Source organism: Python bivittatus, unplaced genomic scaffold, assembly GCF_059951505.1.
Source record: "Python bivittatus isolate LINGU-HERP-01145 unplaced genomic scaffold, Pbiv_v1 ctg000340_np1212, whole genome shotgun sequence".
Classification (NCBI taxonomy): Eukaryota; Metazoa; Chordata; class Lepidosauria; order Squamata; family Pythonidae; genus Python; species Python bivittatus.
Window position 1 is genome coordinate 31915372 of NW_028277056.1, and position 26228 is coordinate 31941599.

A 26228-nucleotide genomic window follows, 5' to 3' on the forward strand; every position below is an offset into this window, starting at 1 on the left:
TAAAAAAACATAAATAAGAGTTTGCTCAATAAAGAACTTATGGACATCCACCATAACTTCTCGGGTGGAATCAATGTCATTAAAGTTATTCATAATCAAATTAGCATAATCTAATTAGCAAGGAACAATAACCACTGAAACCATGTAGCAGAGAATGATAACTTCTTTAGGGTTGTGAAGTCTAAAGTAATTTTTGAAACAAAATAACAGGATATTGTCAAACATATATTTCACATGTATAATTATGAGATTTATATTTAGCTTGCTTTTTACATTTAAGATGTATATATTAGTCGGTGGGTTTCTTTTCCATTTTTTTTCCAGCAGATCATTTAACCATGCATCTCTTCATGTGCAGTCTAAGCTGTCCAAAGAAAGGAAAAGAAATCCATGTTTTTACTAATTGCATAAACTGGTCTTTGGCTGGAATGAGAAAGGGATTTTGAAGTCATAGCGAGAAACTCACAGTAGGAATTATATTATGTATGCCTGCAGAACAATTATAAAGAACACCCACTCAGTGCACTGAAATAGTAAGATAAGAAGATTATTTATTATTTTATAAGGGAGCAATCATTCCATCCAGTTACATGAAGAATTTTTATCCTTATTGGCTCAAACTGTAAAAATAAGTACTTGAGATTTTTTCCCTTCCTGACTCATTTTTTTCTCTTTGTGCAAAGTCTACAAAGAGAAGACTATGTAGACTACAAGCATGTAGCTAGGATCTACCTTATTACTGGCTTTTATAAGTAGTTCTGTACATTTTTATTGGTCGGGTAGTATTTTTTTTAAAAAAATTAAAATGTTTCTAAACTTGCATATCATTAGAATAAGCCCAAAGAAGTGTACAGAAGTAATCAGAGTAAAAGTTAAGACTTACTAAAACAATTTAGATAAAAAACGACACTGTTGAATAGTGACCATATAAAATATTGATAACACTGTAAAAGGTTAATTCTGGTTTGAGTTGAGCTCAGTATCTATGAATGCATGGCCATGTAGCTTTCTTAGCAACATTACAGAAATGGTTTGTCATTGTCCTGCTCTGGGATGTTTATTTCACTTTCTAATCTAGCCTACAAACCTAATTTTTCTTGCTCTTTTCCCATTCAAATGCTAACCAAGTCTGTCACTACTTAACTTTTCAAGTTTAGTAGGTTGATTAGGGTTGCTACCTGATAAAAAGCAATAAAACAGCTCAAAGCAGCACAGGGAAGGCCTAAGCAGGAAAAAAAAGATGATTAAAAACAACACAAAGGAGCTTTCATGCATGAAAAGTGGAAGAAAAAATGGCTGAAACAGTTAATTGCCCAGAAACAATTAATTTATAGCATCTTTTCAAAAAGGCCATTCAATATTAAAGAATTGTACCTCAAAAAACTCAATGAAATTCTCCTTCCTTCATTTCTTCTTAACACTTTAACAAAATGAAAACAGCCATTTGTATTTTTCCCATTCTAGACTATACAACCACCTCCTCCTTTTCCTTCTCCATATCCTTCATTCAAATTTTGCTTCAGAACCAAGCATGGAAGTGACCCTACTGGACTGACATTCCAAATCAGGTTGGATAGTATTTGACTACTCCTAATTAAAATGGTTTTTTCTACAAGTCTATTTTTTTTTTTGTACATCTGTCTTATTTCACGAGAATTGTGTAAGTTCTGTTGGCTAGAAGGCCACACCAGGTTTTATTTGGTATGAGGAGTTATTTTGAAGAAAGTTCAGAATGTTTAGTGAAATCAGTTCTTAAATCTCTTTAAAGTAGAAATAATCTATTTTGCCTGTTAATTCTTCCCAATCCCTTTCACCAATGCATATTGGAAGATTCTTTTTCACTTTCTATCATGTTTTTGTGTTTTCAAATACAGGTTTCTCTCTTCCCATTCCCATACCACATAAGTGATTAAAAATCTGCATGAAAATGTGTACACATTTGCATGTACATGAAACTTGGTCCACACTTTATATCCATTTTGCATAAAATATGCTTTTTTTGTAACAAAATCTGCCTAACACAAATGTTGTTTTGTATAAACTTTCTCTGAATTTATACAATTTTGTATATAATTTTTCCAGTACATTTTTTATTAGAGAACTTTAATAACAATCAAAATTTGAAAACATATAAAAAGAGAATAATGTCTCAAAGTTTGTTTATGTATGTATTTGGAAAATGCAAATTAGCTTGGGTCATATTAAATTTGTCCTAGTTTATAATAAAGACTAATATTACTTCAGTGACATTTACAGTAAGAGTTATGCCCTATATCTCATTTTATCTCAATGGAAAATGCATTTTCATTTCTTGCCACTGTTTTAGAATATGAACACAACTGAAAAGAAGTTAGAAATTTCTCACAAAACACAACAGTATAGTGATAACCTTGCAAGCTAGTGACCGATGCTATCTCTCTGCTCATTTCTTTCCTCTTTTTATCTTTTTTTCCTACAGATAAGACTTTCTTTCAGTGTGCTGATGACAGAATAATATCTCCAGATTGATTGCTTACCCCACACGGACTTGTTGAAATATTTCTACCTTGGAAAGCTGGAGATCAAAAGCATCAGAAAAAGAAGTGGTGGGGGGATGGGTGGGACACAAAATAGAAAAACGCTATCATGAAGAACCTACTCAACTTTCAGTCAGGACTTATTTTTTTTTCAGACCTGGCAGAGCTTTCAATGTAAAATCCAGGCATACCTAATAAATAAATAAATAAATAAATAAAATAATAAAAAATCCATAATGGGTACCTCTTTCATCTTCTGAGGAACTGGAGTATTTTTCTGCAAAAGTTCCGTTAAGCAGGGATGTTTAACACTTGATTAAATGTAGCAGAACAGGATACATGGAGTATTGCTAACTTAGCAGGTACACAGGATTTGGGTAAGTGACTTTTTATGGAAGCCACTTAAAATATTACCTCATGTTTTTTATAAACTTCAAAGATTGTGAACAATTTCTGAACTTTTTTCCCCACTATCATGCAGTTGAAATTCAATGTTGGGAGTTATAATGGGCATTGTGAAATAAATTTCTGTCAAAGTTCCAATGGGCAGAGAGTTTTGTTTTTCCTTTCAGTTGTTGGTCCTGAAATCTAGTTGGGCATCAGGTTCTTTTGTTTTGGGAACAGCCTTAGGGTGGAAGTCATCTTGGGATGATGATGATGATCTAAAACAAAACTCTGTGAATCAGGGAGAAGAGACATCTGTATGTCATCTATGCTGTCAATCTAACATGCTCCCAACTTCAGTGCATTGAAAGTGTGAAGGAGGGAATCTTATTATGTGAAATTTCTAATTGTGAATTATGTGAAATTCACATTAGATTAGAAAATTCTAATCTAATGTGAAGATTCTACTGCAGTTGATGGATATTAATTCAATAGTTGGACGAATAATAAACTAATTATCACTGGGTTTCTGATATTTTTAAAGTGCGAAAAGAGATGAATTTGAAATAAACCTAATAATATTCTGGGAAGGTTTTAATCTTCCTCAAGAAATAAATAAAGTGGACATACAAGGTTTACCATATTCATATTCTTTATAAAGAATATATGATGCTACATTAAGATCATGACTGTATCTGAAGCAATAAATGGATCAGCCTTTACATTCAAGGTGGGAGTGAAAGGCTTCACTATTCATTTCATTGAGTATACATGCTTTTATACTACTTCAGTTGTTATAACTCATAAGCAAGAAAAGTATTGCAATAACAATAATACAGTATCCATAATTCAGTAATAAAATGCATCTTAATTGCTATTATTGCTAAACTTTCATCTGTTAATGAAGGATGTATATTTATCTTCTTGTTCACTTTCTCAAAATATACAGAACAATTAAAGGCAACATGACAATTACTTTGATCTACAGTATATAAGCATATGCAATTGGTGAATGTTGACACTATGAGTCTTTTCCTGGTCTCTGAATAGTATTTATTTTTCCTGTCTGGTATTGACTATTTGAGAGATAGACAGCAGCAGCTTTCCTTCCACAATATAGAGACTGTCCATACCTTAATCTCAATGATTGTATGAGTCAGACTGAAAGCCATCTGCATCCATTTGATGTTGATCTATGACCATCCCCAAAGGAACATGCAAACTACACAAAGTCCTCAGGCTGCTTCCATTTTAGGAAAGTGGTTTGATTAGTATGAAAATCTGCAGAGCATTTAAAAATGTTAATTAATTATGGCAGCTGTGAGTACAGTGACATTTGCTCCTTTTCAGAGTCCATGCATGCAGCTGTAACAGTATATGTGCTTATTAGTAGTTGCAGATATAATCCCAAAACATACACCTTTGGAAAAGATCAAAGCAAAACCATGGATGAAATGAGGATGGAAATCCTAAACACACTTAAGTGGGAGCAGAACCAACTGAATTCCCTTGCATTTATTATGAATAAATATACTCAGGATAGTGGTATTATTTTTCTATTACTCAAATCCTGATGACATTTTAATAAATATCCTTAAATAATGTAATGATACGTGAGATAGTATTTTAAAAATAGTTTCTAAAGAGAATAATAATTTTAATGGCATGAACAAATAATGGTGGTTGTTTTGTGTTATTGGTGATGCTAGTACTTGAAAGACACTAATGAGGTTTTGGTAGTTCTATGATAAGATTTGGGGAAATTACTTTTTGATAAATAGGAATGGTATCTTCTATTTTTAAAAAATCCTTCAGTATATTTCTACCACTTTTAATACTGACAGTATGATGTGCATTAAAAAGTTAAGTATCTTATTTCTACTAACTTCAGGCTAGTAACTCATCAGAAAACAAATAATTTCAGAGTTTTTAAACCTATGGGTTTTTTACATTGATAAACAGTATTTCCTATCAAATGGGACCAGAAACAGTATAAACAAACAAGCAAACACAGGTCTTAACAAAGGATTAGGGAAAGAAGTTTCACAGTAGCATCTTCATAAAACATGCCTCAATCCACTTTGACCAAATTTAAGAACACTAAAAAATATACAGTTTAAGGCAAACAAACCATGGAAAGGTTATTAACTTTAGGGATAGTAGCTGGGAATGATTATCTATGACTGCAGCATGCAGACTGAGTAAAAATAAATTTTATAATGTTAATATATTATAAAGTTAATAAAAATTTAATTTCTAATGTATTCTATTAACAAATTTTTATTTTAATCATATAAATAATATTTCAATCTTGGGTCAAGGCTTAGCTGTGCTTAGAGAAGTCTCATGAAAATCTGTAGAAGTGATCTATAGCTAACTAAATTTCCATTTGTTACAGTGGATTCACTCTTACGGTGATTGAAATATGGTGCGAAATATATTTTAAAAAGTAGACATGAATAGTAATTTCATTTTTTGAGTGGGATGTTTGAATGCAATACATTTTCAGAATCTGGCTAAATAACCAATTACATAATGTTATTGTTATGCTATATTTTTAAATTATCCATCGACTCAGTAGAATAAACTGGGTATTTCTTTTCAGCAAAAAGAAAACCAAATGATACTAGCATAAATGTACTCATGCCAGAGGTATGATTTTTATTTAATTAATCATTTGGCCTGTCTCATTAGAAGGCAAAATCTGTATGAATAATAACTTGACTAACAACTATCTCACTATAGTTGTGCTCTAATGTTATTTGATTATTATTACTGTGTCCCTGAATCAATCTTGATTCCTGGTGACTGCCTGGACAAGTCCATGCAGTTTTCTTGTCAATATTTTCAGGAATGTTTTGCCATTATCTTCTTCCTAGGGCTGAGCAAGTCACTGGCCCAGCCACCCAGCTGGCTTCCTGCTAAAGAGGGACTAGAACTACAGTTTCCAGGCTTCTAGCCTGGTGCCTTAACACGGACACCAAATTGGCTCTCATTATTTGATTAGTGAAGATAAAATCAGATAAATGAGTATAGATACTATTCATTGACATAGCAGACATAAAAATACAGGAAGAATAGCTTTTTCATATGTTCCACTTTTTCTGGCTAAAAAAAAAGAACTAGACAGCAGAAGCAAGAGCTTTCTGAATGAGATTGACTAGACTGGCTATATAGGTACCAATGATTTGTCCTTACTATATTTAAAAGTATGGGAAGTCTGAAATGGCACAGAATCAGATTATCTGAGAAAGTAGAAAGCCCCTCTTCTGTATAGTCTAACTAATTTTACACTCTGCTGAGGATGTCTTGCTTACTACATTATGGGTTTCTGTGGTTAACTTAATGCTGGAAGAACACTCACCAGGTGGAATAATTCTCTCACTGAGATTAAGTGATCTCTAAACATGGAGTATTTCTTCCAACAGGTGAAGACTGTTTGTTGTACATTTTCCTGACAAACATATTGCTAGTTACCCTTCTAGCTTTTGACTGGTAGCTTGTAAGTAAGTATATTACTTACTATTATTCTAAATGACCTGAACAGTGATATTTATAAACAACAACCAACTATTAGAACAAGTCTCACTAATCACAATAATCCAGTCATCCTTTGTTATGGCTTGAAGAAAAATAAATATGTCCAAACATTGTGCCCACAATCCCACATAGCATTGAGTACACAGGTGTTCTAAGTCTAAGAAAGAAAGGAATTGAAAAGAATAGCAGAAAATAAAATATACAATAAAATATTTTGAATGGACTGCAAGAAGAATGAAAATAGAGTTCTCTTAGTTAAGGAATTACAAGCAGAAATTCACATTCTATAAGAACTACTTTACTTGAATTGTAGTCTGCTGCTTTAAATTCAGACAAAGTTTAGCAGCCTGTTCTGAAACCTCAGATATGAACTGCCTAATGTTTTACTAGGTTTTGCAATGGAACAAATATGGCTCCTGCTTCTGCTGTCTGTAAAATTGCTTTCAGTGACTGCACAATTCAATGGATACAACTGTGATGCTAACTTACATAGCAGGTTTCCTGGTAAGTCTTTACTACAATATTTTAATTGTAAAGTTTTTATTCCCCTGCGCTGGAAGTATGCTTATTTGTAATGAATGCTGAACTTTGTAGTCAAAGAAGTATTTGGAGAGTACTCATTAAGTGACTGAATTCCTTTGAAGAAGCATAGAAATATCACCTCTGCTTCATGCAGGTACGGCCCCTGGTAATAAAAATAAAAATAAGTTTCATGTTATCATGAAAACAGTGAGTTTAATACATTAATTCATTGATCAAAAAAGTGTTCACATTACCTCATTTAGTAAAAATGAGTGATAATGTTGATGTTATTTATTTCTAACAATAGTGGAAGATTCTAGACAGTCACACAATTAGAATATTCGTGATTTTTGTTTTTAAGACTGAATGGATTCAAAATCTAGATTCAAATGATAGGGAGGATGAGTGAGTCAAAAAGTCTTCCACTGTGTAGTCAGGTTCACAATACAAATCAGGTCTTCTATGCCTAATGCTCTAGATGTAGTTGCTAGTTCTGAGACTATCATTATGTAAGAATATTATCCTAAGAGTCTTGATCATAAAAAATTAAAAACTATCGATGACTCTCAGTTAAAATGTCTTACTGACTTTACCAGTAAACATTACAAAGTTCCAAGGCAGGAGTATGAATAGAATATTGGAACCTTATGTACACAATAGTTTGAGTCAGAAAGTCAAATGATGTAAATTTGCATTCTTTTGCCATCTTGAGACTGCTAAATCAAAGGGAGGCATGTTCAATAAATGGTTAGTGGAGTTCTTTCTGCTCCCGAGTTAACATGACATGTAAAAGCTATAGAACTGATCTATTAAAATATCCCTTCAGGATGGTTTGCTTAATCCTATCTTCATATATTAAATTACACTGTCCAATTTACAGCACAGCATTTTAAAAATAATTGATAGCCTATACTTGATCTCAGAAAAAAAGATAACTACAAAATAAAGCAGAAGAATAATTGACTCTAAAAAGAAATTTAAAATCCATTAAATCCTAATGTTAATAGCTACAGTGCTTAGTGAATCTGAGCATTTAGGATTGAATAATTGAAAATGATTTGTGACTTCTGTTTGATGTGGTGGAATGCTGACTTTAGGAGTTAGAATTCTGGACTAAATGGTAATCTCCTTACTTCTAGACTGCTTTATTGTTTAATGGGGAAAAGAAAAAAAATGCCTTTTTTCTGTCTAAACAGCCAGCTTATGGACCATTTATTATTGGCCCAAAATAAAAATGGCCCAAAAACAAAGATCCTGCTTGCTCCTCTGATCGGCCAACACTTCCATCTGAAGCTGGTTCTGAGCCCCAAAAGAAAAAGAAGAAAGTCAAGCTGGGTTTCTGATTGTCTTGAAAGTTCTTTCACATTATTTACTAACTTTTAGAATGAATGAATTCATGCAGATAAAACCCTTTGTGCATAGTTTGAATGTGAAGATTTAGAACTTGATATAATGCTTTAGATCAAAACATGGAAGAGCAGAAGACTTTGATGACTAATTCACATAAAACAAGAAGTACTCTGTTTGAACATTCTGATAAACACTGTGCTCCAGATGTGGAAAAAGTTTTGAAAGGAAACAGAGATTCAAGCTGAAGTGACCCATTTATGAGATTTGTATCACAGAGATCATTTCCAGTTTCTAAACAATTCTTATAATGGTGAGCAAGATCAGCCCATAGCAGCATTCAGGGGAAAAAAATTATATCTAATTTTCTTTCACTGCTGGACAAGTGGACGCTTGAAATAGAAGCTACTTTTGAAGCTGGTTTCCACTTCCACTTAGCTCTACCCCTGTGTCCTGCTCTTGTGAAATTTCTGCATTTCTCTTGCCAAGTGAGATCTCTCAAATAGAAAGCAAAGATGATGATTTTTTCCCCAGTTGCTCCCCCCTGACCCTTTGACAGTTTAGAAGTGAAAGTTACTGAGGCAAGGTCATCTTATAACTAATTAAAAAAAAGTCTGAATTCTTTTTCTGGCAGTTTTTTGTTTATATGTAGTTTATGGTGTGAAGAAGGTTTTTTTGTACCAGGTGCTATGGGAAAATTTATTGCCAGAAGATTGAATTCAAGGAAGAGCAACTTGATGATGATGGTTTTAATTTCCCACTTAGAAAAAGATTATCCATCTTGGCTGAGGAGCAAGAGAAGTCCCTGTACTTCATTTTCAATATGCCTCATTTGGACATCCCAATAGAAATTGACTTTATTTTGATTAATAAGTACTCAGAATTTATGATACAGCAAGAAATAGGTGATTCAGAAGATATATTTTAATATTGGTGATTAAGTTAATAAATGCATTTATTCATTATATGGTTCTAGTAAGGATTATTTAGATATATAACAAATGTGTTTTGAATATCTATTTATTATGGCTGGAAATTTTAAACTTTAGATCACTTATTAAATCACAGTACTATTCCATCTGTATTTAACTCTCATACATAGCAAGTAATGTAAAGTTATATATCAGAGTTTGAAAATATAGTGACTCCTAAATCCTTCACATGAGTACACTCAACTCCACATCAGATTTGTTCTTTTTAGACTATTTTCTAGTATCTCAATCTTTAGATAATGGATAAATAAAATAGGCTCCATTGCTATAGCTGTACATGTTTCAATAGTACTATCAATTTCTACATTGGCCCACATTTTTGAGTTAGTATTTAAACACATCACTATTAAAAGATCCATTTTTTCCAAATGAAAAGATACAAGTTTTAAGATTTTAAAAATTTATATATGAAAATACATTCTGTGAAAGTATTGGTTTAAATGCCTTTAAGGGATGGATGGATAGACAGATAGACAGACAGACAGACAGACAGATAGATATGTTATTGCTTATGCTTCACTGAAAAATAAAAATGTTAAGAAAATTATTTTTGAACACGTATGCAAGATGGCTTACATCAGAATTATATAAAGCTTTCATGCCTTCCAACTAGGAACTTAACTCTCTCTATACATTTAATACAGAATATTAATTGAATCATATAAACAATGATATTGGGAGCAAGGGAAATCTACTAGCCTCTTGATTGAAACAGTCATCCAATATTATTTCTACTATCCATGATGCTTTGGTTCAAATGTACAATGACTCTGATTTAATATAAATTTAACGTTTATTTATAATTTAAATTGTTATTCTTCATTGTATAAATACAGTGTCTGATGCAACCCAAGGAAAAAATAATCAAATTTCAAATAACATAGCTCTTCCAAAGATTATACCCAATCACATATTTTTAGCTGAACCTTTATGTCTTCAAACAATGATATTATTAAATCTATGAAAACAGAAAGAGTGACTGGTTTTGAATGGTATGGGACATACTTGAATGTTTTTGCTCCAATGCAAAGATGATGCATTGCATAATTTTTGTAACGATGCCTTTTTAAATAAAACCCATTTTCAATGTTGATGCCCAATATTAATAGGAGTAATAGGCCATAAATTGCAGATGTTATTACCACTGATAATCTATCCTGCACAACCTGATTTTATAAATGGTTGGCAGCCGTTTGATAAAAAGATTGTTCTTCAATGCTGGGAAGACACTGCAGCCCCATGATTACAATCTGTATTCACTTTTCATCTGTAAAGTGGCTGACTATCAGTATAATGGAAAGTCTGATCAATATTGCTCTGCGTGATCAATGTTTAATGATGTGTTTAACATTTGGGTCAAGTGACTTTCTCTATATATGTTTTCTTTCTTTGGTTTGCTTTGTGCTCTTTTCTAATGTTTCATTTTTCTGTATCTTAAAACACTCACCCACCCACCCACCCATACACATACCCCTGCACACACACATACATACACACATATAGACATATACAAAAAGAATGCCTTGATTCAGGGAAAACAGATTTTTGGCTTTTTTACAGAGACTCAAGGAGAACAAATTAAATGCTAAGGCTTGGTCTTTACAGACCACTGTTCACAGTTGACTGTGAAGAAGCTACAATGGAGTAACAAAAATTGTAAAAGTGACTCCCCTGTTGTACTGCTATTTAGAACTTCTAAGGCTGTGCAAAGCATTCCTTTATTCGCGCTGAGACAGCCAAGGGCAACTTTCAAAGCAGCCATATGAAGCTTGCAAGGATGCAGTTGCTCTAATGATTTGATCAGAGGTGCTTTGTATGTGTACCTGCACATTGTGAAGCAGCTTTTCTGAGTGCTTTTCCCAGCTGGGTTGGTACACTAACAGTGAAGGAGCTCCTGCCTGAGGGTCTGCATTGCACTCATTCTTAAGATTCAAAATAGCCACAATATCCTTCCAAGCATACATAATAGTTTTCAGTATCAGAATACTTTTAAAATATTTTATTTTGTTTAGCTTCTGCAGAGCTTTGTCAGATAGTTAATTCTTTTCACTATACCAATGAGGTGAAGCAGTTGTTCTCACCCATGTCTTTAGAATGAATAGGTTGTGTATATAGTGTTATGCTAATACCCTAGTACACCATCCTCAACCTTTGCTCATTTCTCCTCTTTGAAACAAAGGAAGCCAAGACCTCATGCTTGCTTTTCAATATTTAAATATAGAAAATAGCTCTGTGCTGAGGTTGAATGTAGAAAAGGGGCCATGGCAGATTGGGTTTATTAAGGTTGGGTCACTATAGAGAAAATTGTTGTTAATAGTTCCATTGAGTTCTGTGAATAAAAATAAGTATACCACAGTAGATAGTTCAAGGCTGACCTTCCATGCTTCTGTAGCATTAGTATTATACACAATGAACATGGACCTTATGCTGATGCATTAATTTAATTTTACCCACAGATTTTCAAAGCAAGTGTAGACCTTTGCATGTGTGTGTGCTTATTTACTATAAATGGTCACACAGAAGTGTGTATCTGTTAATTATGAGACAGAACAAGAGATTTACCTTAAACCATTTTTGAAAATTAATTAAAAGTCTTCCCAATACATAAATAGACTTCCATAATGACTCCACTAGATTAGGGTCAGGTAAAAAGTGTATTCTTTTGCTTTATATGCATGTTATTTTCAAAATTATTTACCCATGCATAAATAAGTAAAATGGGAATACATGGGAAGGTTGTGCATAGTTCTGCACAGTATAAGTAAATCCCTTAATAGAAGCACTGTTCATTTTGGCATTGATTTATCACCATTCTATTTTTTGAATCACAGACTTTAGCTACCCTACAACCAGATCTATGATTAAATATAGAACACAGTAGAAAGCATTGTTCAATAATATTATGATAAGTCATATTTTTCACTTAAATATACAACATTGTGAGCTGTTTTCATTGCTTCCAGAAATATATAGCTATTTCTCCATGCTATTTTTGGGACTTTAAGTTTCCTTTTATTCTTATGTATTTTGATAAATGGCATATATTGTCTACAAATTGTTCCAGTACTATATTTGAGGTGAATGAGTGAAAATATGCTAATTACCAGTTGCAGCAATTTTTTGGCTTTTAGATTTTATGCACAAAAGACTGGGAGAAAAACAAAACAGAACACCTGCTTCCAAAAGTTCTCTCCTGGTGTTTTAATACATCACAAAATGAAGCTCAGTCATACCCCTATAACTTTATTGATTGAATAAAAAGGACAATAATACTGATAATAACTTTTGGTAATCAGCTTATCAGTAATGTTTATCACTGGATACTTGGGGATTTCCAAACATTTATGTATTCTTGTTGCCATAAGACAGTAACTTTTAAATTATAATGTGACTGGCCCATAGTCATATTCAGTCTTTTCTCTTCGATGATGGATATGTAAGTGTTACATATCCACCATCTCACAATGGACTAGATCTTTGCTATTTCTTTCACAGTGACCTATAAATAGTATAAATACAGCACTATAATCACAAACAATAATAGGTGGTGATTACTGATGTGTGGTCCGTTCCCTGGAACCAATTCTATTGCCAAAGGTTTTAAAATGGAGATTCTTCTGAAACCGTATAGTGAATTAAAATGTAAACTTTGAATGCTGCTTACAATATTGTGCCTTCATATATCAATATATTCAAAGAACACAAATTATAAACTGGAAATTGTGTTCAAGTTTTTTCAGAAGGCATTATGTCTGGAGCATCAACCTAATAAGTAGTTGTTATACTAAGGATCAGATGTTTCAGCTGTTTTAAATTTCATCTAGAAGGAAGAAGCCAATATCTCAAAGCAAGTTAGATCCAATTTCCTTAATGAACAGATAGACTTGAATGAGTGACTGAGTCTCCCTGAATGCCTATTTATGGTCTCCTTTTCAGCATTTTGTTTAATTTGGACTGGGTTCTAAAATTATTTTGACACTTTATTTCTTAATACCTAGAGTCTTTTTTTTTTTTTTTTTTGGTAGTTTCTGCAATAGTCTTGGGGTACTTTTTCTGAAGATCAACAGACCTTATAATATGCAGACCTATAATATTAATCTTAAAATAGGGTTAAGATTAAGAAAGTTTATGAAACAAAGACCTCCCCCCCAGAAAATGGAGAGAAGACACAAATACTCCTATTGCCCACCTACTTTGTATTGTTGTCTGAAATGGTGAGGAGTTATGGAAAAATTGCCACCCTACCTTAGGGCTTTCTCTCTCTCTCTCTCTCTCTCTCTCTCTCTCTCTCTCTCTCTTTTGTTTTTTTTCATTTTAGCCCTTTTGGCAGATAAGCAAGTTATACATTGAAGTAATTATGATAACAATAATGCCATTAATGCCAACTGCAGATTCTATAATACATTTATTACAACATGAACTGTGTATATATTCAAAGTTTATAGAGATCAAAATGTAGTGGGGGGATCAATTTAATAGTGGTTTCTAAAGGACAGAAGAGACTTTATCAATCCAGGAATCTATTGTTAAAATAAGTGAAGGGGAATAGCAGTAACTTAGTAGTAGAACATAAACTTTTCTTGCATAAGATTTCAATCAGTATCCAGTGAAAAGGAACAGGACTTGGAAGGATCTATGTCTGAAATTTTAAAGAAACATTGCACCCATAACAGACTAACAAAAAAATGTTAGCTTATGTATTTTTACGCTAGTCCTCTTCTTAGTGTGTCTGAACTTCTGTCTGCCTGCATCATGGCCTCTGGGAATATACCCAGACATACAAATAAACTAATCATTCAGTCTATTCTATACCAAAATGATGGACAGAATTATATCTGTATGGCCTCTGTGCAGGTGGCGCCCTAAAATGCATGGAGATTGAAATAATGGCCACAGTCCCGAGTTCATCATCACAGATGCTATATTTACAGTAGATCAAATGTCTCTTCCAAGGTATGATCTCACTTCATAATTTAGTTAAATGTTCATTGTATTTCACTTTATTGTGCAGGGACATACATGGGAAACAACAATATTAAAAATACATAAGCTAACATTTTTTTGTTAGTCTGTTATGGGTGCAATGTTTCTTTAAAATTTTAGACATAAATCCTTCCAAGTCCTGTTCCTTTTCACTGGGTATACTGATTGAAATCTTATGCAGGAAAAGTTTATGTTCTACTACTAAGTTACCGCCATTCCCCTTCACTTATTTTAACAATAGATTCCTGGATTGATAAAGTCTCTACTGTCCTTTAGAAACCACTATTAAATTGATCTAGAGATAACTGTCACTCCTTCCCATAATTAGCACAAATGTATATTTGCATTCAGCATTCTAGTACCATGGGGTAATTGAAAACATAACACTATTATTCATTCTGACATATTGATTACTGTCAATATGTAATCCTTTTGGCATTTTAAAAACACTAAATCATAATGATGATCCAATAAATTCTGTTTAAATTAATGATCCATATAGTGGTGTAGCACAAAGAATAATTACAGTACGTAGAGGCTTAACAAATGTTTCATGTTCAACAATATTTAGCCCATCGTATAGAAGATAAAGATTGTTCTAGCTTTGCTAAAGCAGCTTCTTAAGACATATTTAGATTATTAAAGAAATCAAAAATATCTTCAGATTTTCAAAGATGTACCAAATAAAATACTTTTGAAAAATGAACAGTGAAAATTATATATGTTTTTCCAGTCATTTTTTCCTTTATAATTCTCACTGTTCATTTTTCAAAAGTATTTTATTGAGTACATCTTTGAAAATCATTTAAAAGCAAGATCAATATTTTGTTATCCATTGAACATGTACATGTGTGAGCCATGAAAATGATGCAGAGAACTATGGAAGTAATCTGTGGGGGTGGGGTCTATTTTTTGTTCTTCAGCAGAAGTTGGAAAGGATTTTCCTATAAAATCTATTCATAATTCTCCCTTCACTCCAGGCATGGTAGTAATTGCTATTACCATTCTCTTCCCATCTCTGTCCCCTTTTCTCTCAAAAGCAACATGGCACTGAGTTTGGAATATATGCAGTTATCAGGTTTGATTTTGTGAGGGTTATTGCAAATGAAATAGGAGGTGGGGAGCATCTATAATCTTTGCTGCTTCCCAGAATCTTTCTGTCTCAAGGTAGCCTCAATGATATTTGAGATTATTCCTCCAGTCCAAAAATACAATCCATCTTAAATTCTTACCCCACATTGCTACGCTTCTTGAAGATAAATGAAAGAGGCACTGCAACAAACTGTATTCATACTGGAAGAGATTAAACCATTTCTGCCTTGTCTTATATGTTGTCTTATTGCTGGCTCCAAGCCTTCTCTCTGGTTACTGTAATTCTAAAATCTGTACTGATTCATTTTTCTAAACAGGTGTTCCTTAGAACTTGTGTAGGATCAGAAAATAGATTAAACAAAATGCCACATCACTTCTTTCCCCTCTAATCATGACAAAAAAGTAAACAATAGTCCAACACTAAAGTTGTGATGGAAACTACTACCCTGTCCACAAATTCTATAATATGGAAGCTAAGCAATCACTATATTTACTCTAAATGATACAGCCCTTCAGGTAGCCTGGAGGCTGTTGAATGGGGATAGGAATGACTATCTTGTGCTGGTATAATGGACACCAGTCAGTTTATCGTGCCAAACAAATCTTTTTCTTCTGAGATGGAATCATCATCATCATCATCATCATCATCATCATCTAGAAATGTATTATGGAATGGCTGGAATAGTGAAACAGTTCTAGTGACTTGATGACTGCTTCTTTGAGCAAAGATAATGATGTATCTTTTGATACTGAAGTGGTAGAATGGCAATGTTGTTTTAAGGCTATATATTTTCTACAAGTATAATGTCCTCAAGTTTGAAAGTCTGTTTATATTTATCTGCATACTGTTTCATTACACACTTTGCCCAATCACCCATTGGAATAAAATGAGATGTTGCTGGGAGATGTTCAGCTGGTCAGTTAAGTTGTGATTAGTCTGCCAAAACTGGCAGTAGCTGGTACAATCCTTGAACAGCACAAATCTTCCTATAACTCCTAAGAAATTTGAACAGTTCTTATTGTAAAAGAACACCATCTGCTGTGGAAGTGTGAAGAACCTTTTTGAGTGTCTGCACTCCCCATTAGTATAGGTCTAGTGAGGCATGATTTACTGAAATGTAAAACCAAAATAACTAGCAAAATGAAAAAATCCCTCTGAAAAGGTGATTCACTGTCACTTTTTTTTCTAACATTGGAATTACTTGGCAGATCTGGTTTGGCCAATTCCATTACATGATACTGGCTATTAATAACAACAAAAATCTTCACTGCTCCCAATTCATGGTAATGATGGGAGAGGTGAAATATGCAATTGGGGACATTTAGCATGTGAATCTACAGCTTGGCATAATGAAAAATATTGACACATTGTTCAAGTATTACATGTGCTTCAGGTTATATGGACAATAATGTTCATAAGTGTTTTTTATTGTGTGTTTTCCACTGTTCCAAAAGTTTTTCTACTTCCCTGTCATGTAACAGTCTCTACTTCTGAAAGTGATAAAGCTTTAAAAACAGCATGGGACAGAATAACATTCATACACATTTGAACAAAACTCAGAGTGTCATGTTCTGATCTAGTACTAGGGTTTTGGAGAAATAACCAGCTGGATAATTTGTGCTTAAGAATAAAGGAGTTTGTGGTTATATTGTTGAAATTTGAGCATAAGTGTTTACTGAGCAGAGGAGGCTGAAAAGATGGGTTGTTGAATATTGGTTCAAGAAGCTTGTGATCAGTTATGATGGTGAAAGAAGAGCCATACAAATCAAAGTTAGAACATGCCAAGACAACAGCAAGATATTCTCTTTACATCTGAACATATTTCTGTTCCATAGGTATGTAAAAGTCTTGTTGGCATAACACTGTAGACTTTGCCTTGTGATGAGATTTGTGTGAGGATTGTACTCCATCCTAACAGCTAATTAGCTCCAACAGCTAATATGACTGTCATCCACCAAGAGCTCAGTGTGCTTTCCTAGATCAAAATATGACATGACAACATCACAGGCAAGTAGTAGGCATTCCCACGTGTAATCTTTTTTTGTTAGATTTCTGAGATTCTGAGATAAAATTGCAAGGCCAGGAATCCCAACAGACTACATATATTAGTGGGAACAGTTGATATTGCACTTTTCATGGCCTCTACCTTGTGGGGATTTGCCAAGACACTATCTGCCAAGAACACAATAGCCAAAGAATTTTAACAATTGTTAAATTCATATTTATTCTAGTTAAGATTCAGATTGAGATTATGCAAGTGCTCAAAACTGTGAGAACTATGCTCACATGAAGTGGCACCAAACACCAAGATGTCATAACTAATGTTAAACATGTCTTTTAATCTAGTGAGTAGCACAAGAATGACTTTTTGGAATATTTCAGCAGCTGACAGACATTCCAAAACTGAGGTGCAGGAAAAAATAACATGGGTATAAAACACAATTATATATTGGGAATCTGGATGGATTTCCAACTGATAGCAGCCAGCATTAAGAACAGATTTGGACCAGAATTTAGCTTGTCCAAATTCTTTTTGGATCAGAAATGATGTCATCCACTATTTGAATCAGAAATGATGTCATCCACTTTAAGAGAAATGTATCTCTCACACTTGATAGTTCTGTTGGGAAATCTTATATCCATGCAGATTCAAATTTTACCTGGTTGTTTAGGTTTGAAAATACCTTTTAGTATTGAAAATACCAGTAGAGTAGACCAAGCCACTTCCTCAGTGTTGCCATGCTCTTCAAACCATCATGGATCTTTTTTCACCAGTTGTCAGAGATGAAATGGAACATGCCTGTATGGCAAAGCAGTTGGATGAATGGTTTCATTCTTTTTAGATTTAATTTTGCAATGCTAGTAATCACAATGCTGAAAACTTGGAAGAAAGCTGTTTAGTAGTATATTGTGAAACAATGTAATCTGATCTTTAGTCATACAGCTTGCACTGAATAAGTGACAACTTTGTCCTGAAATGTGAAAATACTCTGGAAACTCCTTGGGTGTGGGTTAAAAGTATTTTAATTCCATAGGGTTAGGGTTAGGTTTGTGATAGATACAGTGGTGATTTGTGAGGAAGCATGATATCACTCTGACATACGGTTGCTGTACCAGAGTCAAGCATTGTGTTTATTTTGAGCCTCATTTTGCAAATATGATGCCATGGCAAACAATGTTGAGTTGAGGAATTTTGCAGAGCTAAACTCAGAGAATAGATGATGCAGTATTGTCTGAATTGTTCATCTGAAGTACTGTATGTTTATTTGCTTTGGCATTGTGGAAAAGCATCTGAGGGGCTTGGGATGAGCAACAGACTCATTCATAATGATTTAACTTTTCATAGGTATTGCAAGTAGTACTAGAGTAGACCTCTATTGGCTATTGTAACAAATGTATCGGGACATTTCACTGGTTTGAGCTGTAAATAGAATCTTAGTGAGTGTTAGTTAAGATCTGAATAAAATATGCCTTTTGAGCTTAGCAAAAGGACATCCCTTTCTTATTTGCACTTTTATTTCATGGCCTACGTTTGTAAAAGCACTGAATGGGTTAACTGATTCATATATGTATGATAAGCATCCACAGTCTCTCTTTCTTGTTGGCATGCATGGTGGAAATTATATTGTTCAAAATATATATTGCAGGAAAACTTAAAATACTAAGCAAACACAAGTCTATCATTCTCATAATCTTCAGTCCTTCTGTGTCAGGCAGCATTTTAAATATCTGAGGAACTTGGCTGGCTAAGGCCAAGGCCTCCAGGAGATGATGTGTGGCTGGTGCTGGCAGTGGTGAATTCTTCTCTGAGAGAAGGAGTTGTCCCACTGCCTTTTAAAGAGACAGTGTTTCACCCCCTCTTCAAGAGGACATTGCTAAACCCAATTATTCTGGAAAACTTTTGTCCAGTTTCCAATATTCCCTTCTTAGGGAAGGTTGTTGAGAAGGTGGTTATACAGCAGCTTCAGAGAATCCAGGAAGAGGCAGATTATCTGGACCTCTTTCAGTCAGGATTCAGGACTGGGTATGGGACTTAAACAGCATCAGTTGCCATTGATCGATAATCCTAACCCTAACCCATTTGACAGAAATAAAAGCATAAGACAGCCAAAATGAAACTCACTGGCAGGCAAAAACATTTTGAAGTCAAAAAAGGAATGAGAACCTGAACAGAAAATAGCAGTTTTCCTCAGTGTGGGTGAACAGGCAGTTGATGATTTTAATGGTATGCAACTTATTCAAGAAAAGAAAAGACACTTTGAAAGTATCTTGCAAAAATCTGCACTATATTTCATATCAAAAACAAGTAAGTCATTTTAGATATCTCACAGAAAATTTCAAAAAGAAGGGCATTTTTGGAAGAATTCCTCACAGACTTAAAGCTGATTGTAATTTTGACCCACTCTAAGTGACTCCATGATCAAAGACCAGGTTGTGTTAGGCATGGCATGCCCAGATGTCAGTAAAGACTTTAGATCATCTTGATTTAACTCTGGAAAAGGTAGTGCAGCTGTGTAGGGCAAAGCTTACTCTGAAGACTCTTCAGGTTAAAGAAACAAAATTGAAACCGCCCTTGTAGATCAAGCATACAGCAAAGAATCCAACTGGCATGGGAAGCTTTTCTAATTCTGCAGACCCAGAGCTGCAGAAAATGTGGTATTCTTCATAGAAACAGATAATTACTTACATTTGGAGAGCAGTGTAATGTTTATCAATATGATGATTGTGACGAGTACTTTTTATGAGCTTGTGGGCTGTCTTTGAGGAGGACTGATGGCTGTATTGTGGGACTAGAACACAAGTAAATGCTTTTCCTAGAAGTATCATTGAACAGTTATGTCAGCCACTGCTGTGGCTCCTGGGCAAACATATTAAATTGTCAACATATAATGGCGATCTTTATTGAAAATGTTGGCTAGGTGAAGATTCATTTCCTGGCCTTGAAGGTTTCTTCCATTTGTCCCTTGTGCACAAAAGGGGCTTTTGCTGGAGTGAGAATCAGAGATTCCTGCTTTGCTAGCTTATTGCCCCAAAGTCTTTGCTTATATACTCTGCTCAACCTGATATCCCGTCTAGCCTGAATGATATAGGATTCATTCTGGGGGTCAACTTGCCAACTAGCTATGCCAATCCACCTGGCACCTCACAAAACCAGTAATCAGAAGGCTATAGCAGTCTAGAAGGGCAAGTCAGTGGCAAATCCAGTGTGCTGTTTTGTGTGGTTTTATAGTTTTTACTTGTAATTGTTTGTATGTATTTATTCTTTTAAATTGTTGTATGCCGGCCAGAGTCACTTTGTGTGAGATAATATGATAAATAAATAAAAATAAATAAAAATCCCTTTGTGTCATACCATAAGCTGGCAACCCAGAAAGCAAGCAAAAAAAAAAAAAAAAAAAAAAAAGCTTATCTGTAAACACTATTTTAATTTTTAAGTTGAATTAGGACACTTGCTGCATCGGCTCAGCATAATATAGGCCCTTTGCTGGATGATTTAGAGGCGGTAAGCTATTGTTTTCTAATCCTTCCTGTCTCTGCTTAAGAAGTGGAAGAGAACATTTCAGAGTTTATGGGATGCAACCATTGAAGATATCCAGCTGTAAGTAGCCATGGTTAATATTTTCTAATGATTTTATTACCCATGCCTTTTTCACCTCATGAAAACAAAGCAGCTGCAGCTGTTTTGATCTTCTGCAGTATAAGCTATGAATGAATCCTGAAACAGCTGAATTGAATCAGTTTAGCCTCCTACCTCAAATGGTGAACTCAAATCAAATAATGCCAAAAACTATTTGAATCCAATCAGCTCTGATTCACATAGGCCTAATGTATCACTTCTTTTTGAGTAACTCAATTTTCTATTATGCACTGTAAATAGGAAAGGAAAACAAAACATATCAGATCATAAATATATTAACTCTATTGGCAATATATGATAAGTGAGAGAAAAATTCCTGCTTGTTCCATTTGAGCCAGCCAACTGCTCTCTGTATATGGAAGAATTGCCTGGAGACATGAATATAGGAGGAGTGTGCAAATGTTTTGACACTGAACAGTAAATTTGAATTTTAAACACAATGTTATGACTATTCTGGAAGTATTATAAATTTAAATGGGCCCATTTCAGACTCAAAACACTTCCAGAAAAGCGACAACAACCTGTTCAAAATATGGAGCAACTGTTTCAAGCTTCAAAGGTTTTGAATTCTAAACATTTTATACAATCTAGTATATAGTAACTGCTTGCTTCAATGTTTATGGGGCAATGCTGCATGGGTTATATGCATTCATGTATGCACACATGTCTTGGATCACCTGTTGTTCAGTCTTTCTCCTTAGCCTGATTGCAGTGCCATCACATCACTTCTATGGAGGTAGGGAGAGGGGTACTTTTGTGATCAGAAATGACATGTGATCCATGTGACATCTTGATTAGGAAATGCAATTTGTGTTGTTAATTCAGGCACAAAAATATCATATTTCCCCTCTTATTCAATATTAATGCTTTAATATAAGAAAGAATTAAAAAAAATCAAAACTACAAAAAACAGTATAAAGAAAAAAGAAGTAACAATGGCATATACTAAATGGAAAGAATGTAATTTAGCCTTGTTTTTAAACACATAGTTAAATCCTGAGTACAATCCTGAGTACTATTTATAGCTTTTCTGTTATATCAGTAGAAAGCCAGTTCATAAACAAAAAATAAACACATGCCATTGTTTCAAAACTGTAAAATTGGGTTTGGACTGTTTTTTACCATGTTGAGGAGTAGTAGTTTTTTGGTTTGGTTTTGTTTTTTGCTCTGTGCCATGCTTGGTACCATAGCTCCTCATAAAGGGATAAATTCCAAAAATGTGATATATAATTCAAAAATACATTCATGACACTATATTAATACACTTCTGGATTGTAAGCAAAATGAGGCAGTAGTGATACAACCCATATCATATAAGTAAGTGCCCTGTTCTCCATTTTACATTTCTAACATAATGAGGTTGACAGACAGCCATTTTAAAACATTCTCTAAGGAACTGAATAAATGTGAAAGACAATGTTTTGTTGCATTAGTCTAATCTTAAGATGTAGGAAATATATTTGATATTTTTTAAGACCCTTAACTATTCATTTGTTGAAATGGGATGTACCAACTCTATTCCAGAATTCTGCAGATAGGCAGTATCCACATTAGTGCTATTCTTTATTTTTTTAAAAAAATTCTGTGAACTTTTGTCATCCAAAACATATTTCAATAGGGACACTAATTTAGAATTGGGGAAATACAGATATGTGTTAATTGAATGTACTACTATTCAGAATTTTAGGCATTCCAAATTCCTCTTGTAATAACACAAATGGTTTAAAAACTTGTTTTACAATAAGCTGATCTAAAATATTAATACCCATATTTGCTTATAACTTCCAGAAAAAAACAAAATGGACTTGGAATTTTCAAATAAATTTGTTATATGGATGAGAGTCAAAATTGTTTGTTTTCTTTTCAAACAAAATTAAAGGACAAGTGACTTAGGGAAAATTTCAATTATATTTTCCTGTAGCTTTTCTCATTATCCACAAAATTTCTTAAGTGACAGAGTAAAACTTTTACAGCTGTACAACAGTTATTTGCATGTGTGTGTGTGTGTATGTGTATGTATGTATCTGTGTGTATGTGTGTGTGCGTGCGTATGTACTGTATATACCTTCCTCCCTCCCTCCCTCACCTGCAACTAACTAGTAAAATAGATGTCCTAAACAAATATGGTTATGATGAAGGATAGAATCTGGGGTTGCAATATGTACGTATGATAAGTTAATGGCACTGATTTATTCTGAATATATTTTATAATAGTTTATAATACAGCATATACATTTGTTACTGTGCTAAAATGTTATTAAAAAACTTTCTGCCATCTCAACATCCTTGAGTGTGCTAACTAAAATTATAACTTGTAAATTTATTCCTGCTATTTGCCAAAATTAAACTGGTACTCTGAATCATTAACCATCTGATTTCTTTGTTATATGGCTGCTCCATCAATTATTGTTTTCAGGTCATTTGTGTGTGTGTGCATGCGAGCGTGCGTGTGTGTATATAAAAGCTGTGCTATGAGTCCTTCAGGCTATAAACCCCAAGTTTTGGTGCTGTTTAAAACTGAAATCCGGTATTTTATTCTAATTATTCTATTGCTAACTTATATTCATGTCTGCATTAAATCATGGAGGCTCTGCTCACTGTCACTCATGCCCTCTGTCACTGTCACCCATGCCCTTGTGACTTCCTGTTGGACTACAGCAATGCGCTCTACATGGGGCTGCCCTTGAAGAGCATTCGGAAGATTTAGCTGGTACAGAATGCAGCTGCACGGATTGTAAATGGTGCCAGCTATTCGGCACATGTAACACCACTGCTTCAGGGGCTGCATTGGTTGCCAGTGTATTTCTGGGTGCAATCAAGGGGCTGGTTGTCACTTTTAAAGCCCTTCATGGTTTGGGACTGGGTTAACTGAGGGACTGTCTTCCCCCAGTTGTTTCTACCAGTCCAGTCTGATCTGGCAGGATGGGGATGCTCCGGGCCCCAAGGGCCAAGGAATGTCAGCTAGTGGGGACCAGGAGATATGCCTTTTCTGCCATAGTGCCTGCCCTCTGTAACATTCTTCTTCCTGAAATTAGGATGACCCAACTCTGCTGGCTTTCAGAAGGCCTTGAAGACCTGGCTATGTGCCTGGGCCTGGGTCCTGAGTATGTGAAAGGCCCAGTTTCCTGGCTATGTTGACACTGACAGATTATGATATCTCTTGGCTGCTATTTGTATTTAATTTCTTTTTTGTTCTGTGTTTTAACTGTTTTAATTGTTCGCTGCCCAGAGTCACTGATTTGAGATGGGTGGCTATACAAATTAAACAAACAAACAAATGTTTGCTATTTACCATGGCTATTTAAAATGGAGTATTATCTGCGAAATATGTGTGATACCAATATACTGCTCTACTGAAAGTTTTGGGATATTTGAGGTTTGTTTTCTACGCATACTGTGGGAAAACTAATTGAATGTAGAGGGTAATGAAATCTGTGCTTTTTCCCACCATCCAAAGGGTGTACATGAAGGTAAGCCACTTTAAACCCATGTTGTTAAGATGCAGAGTGTAGCCTTCTCAGTTATGGCACAATCTGATGGAATTCATTGGCAAGGGAGCTCCATTTGTTTTATATATATTGCTATTATTTTTATTTTGCTTCTTATGTTGTCTGTGTTTTAAAACTGATTTTAAATTACCTTATTTCTTTAATTCAATTCAAACATTTAAACATATAAATTAACATAATTCAAGTAGTTCCCCTTTTTTATTGCAGCAGAACAAGATATCAGCGTCTACTGTGGAGTGCAGGCAATTACTATGAAGATTAATTTTTGCACTGTCCTGTTTTCTGGTTACTCTGAAACTGATTTAGCACTAAATGGGAAACATGGGGACTCTCACTGCAGGGGATTTATAAACAACAACACATTTCCAGCAGTCGTAATTTTCATAATCAATCTCAGCACTTTGGAAGCCTGTGGAAATTCTTTAATGGTAAGGCAAGAATCTTTGGAAGCTCCATACAACTGTTAGGCATCTAAAATTGTGTTGAACAGTACATCATTCAAAATGTGGGCATGATACACAAATATGAATGTTTTAAATTTAAAAATCAATGCCAATAGAAGAGAATATATGTAGCTCAGGGTTGAACTGTGGAGTTCTTGTTATTCTCTGAGCTTGCTTGTTTGCTTGTAGGTGTTAAGGGGTTGTCATCATGTCTCCTGACTGCTAGTTGGTGTTCAAGGATGTGCTCTGCTAGTCTTCTGCCTGTCTGTACTACATAGTGGCTGTTACAGTCCTTACACTGTGTGCTGTAGATGACTCATGACTGCAACATGACTCTAGATAAGTCATCTACAACATACAGTGTAAGGACTGTAACAGCCACTATGTAAGACAGACAGGCAGAGGTCTAGTAGAGTGCATCCATGAACACCAACTAGCAGTCAGAAGACATGATGAAAACTTCTTAATCTTCTCAATCTCACGGCACAGGGACAGACTCAACCATAGTTTCACCTAGGAAACTGTGAGCATCCTAGTCTAAGCTAAATCCAAAAATACGAGGGAATTCCTGGAAGCTTGGCATTCAGACATCAGTAGACTCATAGAGATAAACCACATTTACACACCATTCAGAAGAGACAATAAAAAAGCTAAGAAGAACAGAACACATCCCCTCCAGTAGTCACCCCCCAGATAGGCAAGGATTAGCACCAGAGAAACAAGCAAGCAGAAAACAACGCCCTAATCAGGGAACAACCAGGAGGACCCCCACCCCCGACCACAACACTGGCAGGGCAGGTTACTGTATATAAACAGGGAGAAAACTCCACACTCACTAGCACTGATGATGTTACCTAGTCAGGTAATGAAATGTCTGCAAGCAAACAACCAAGCTCAGAGAGTTAAAAATCAATATTGTTCTGACTGGTGATAGACTGCTTCATTAATCTCAAAGAAATGTTTACTCCTGAAGGAGTGTTTTGTTTGTGTTCTTGTTTTAATATATTATGGAATGTGATCATGATTTGGCCAATGTCAACTTATGAAACAACAATAATAAAATGATACCAGACCCTTTTTCCTGAACTGAGATGAGACTTATTTATATTGCCCAGTTGGCATGATGCCAAAATATGTAGGTAACTGTTACTGGAGGGCAGAAATGGAAAATGTTACCTATTAATTTCTCAGCCATCTTCAAAGCTTATCTCTATTTATAAACATGCCATTTTAATATACGATTTAAATTTGATGTGTATAT

At 34.4% G+C, this 26228-nt stretch overlaps 1 protein-coding gene across 2 annotated transcripts in view; it reads left to right on the forward strand.

Moving 5' to 3' along the window:
• Nucleotides 1–6835: 6835 nt before the first annotated feature.
• Nucleotides 6836–26228, forward strand: part of ZPLD1 (zona pellucida like domain containing 1) — a 46012-nt gene continuing 26619 nt past the window's right edge. Inside the window, exons 1-2 of one of the 2 annotated variants that reach the window (XM_007433773.1) lie at nt 6836–6944; nt 24732–24952. In XM_007433773.1, the coding sequence (XP_007433835.1) occupies nt 6839–6944; nt 24732–24952 (327 nt within the window). In that variant the 5' untranslated portion in view covers nt 6836–6838. The remainder of the gene's footprint in view (nt 6945–24731; nt 24953–26228) is intronic. The other variant, XM_088140863.1, reaches the window with a different exon arrangement.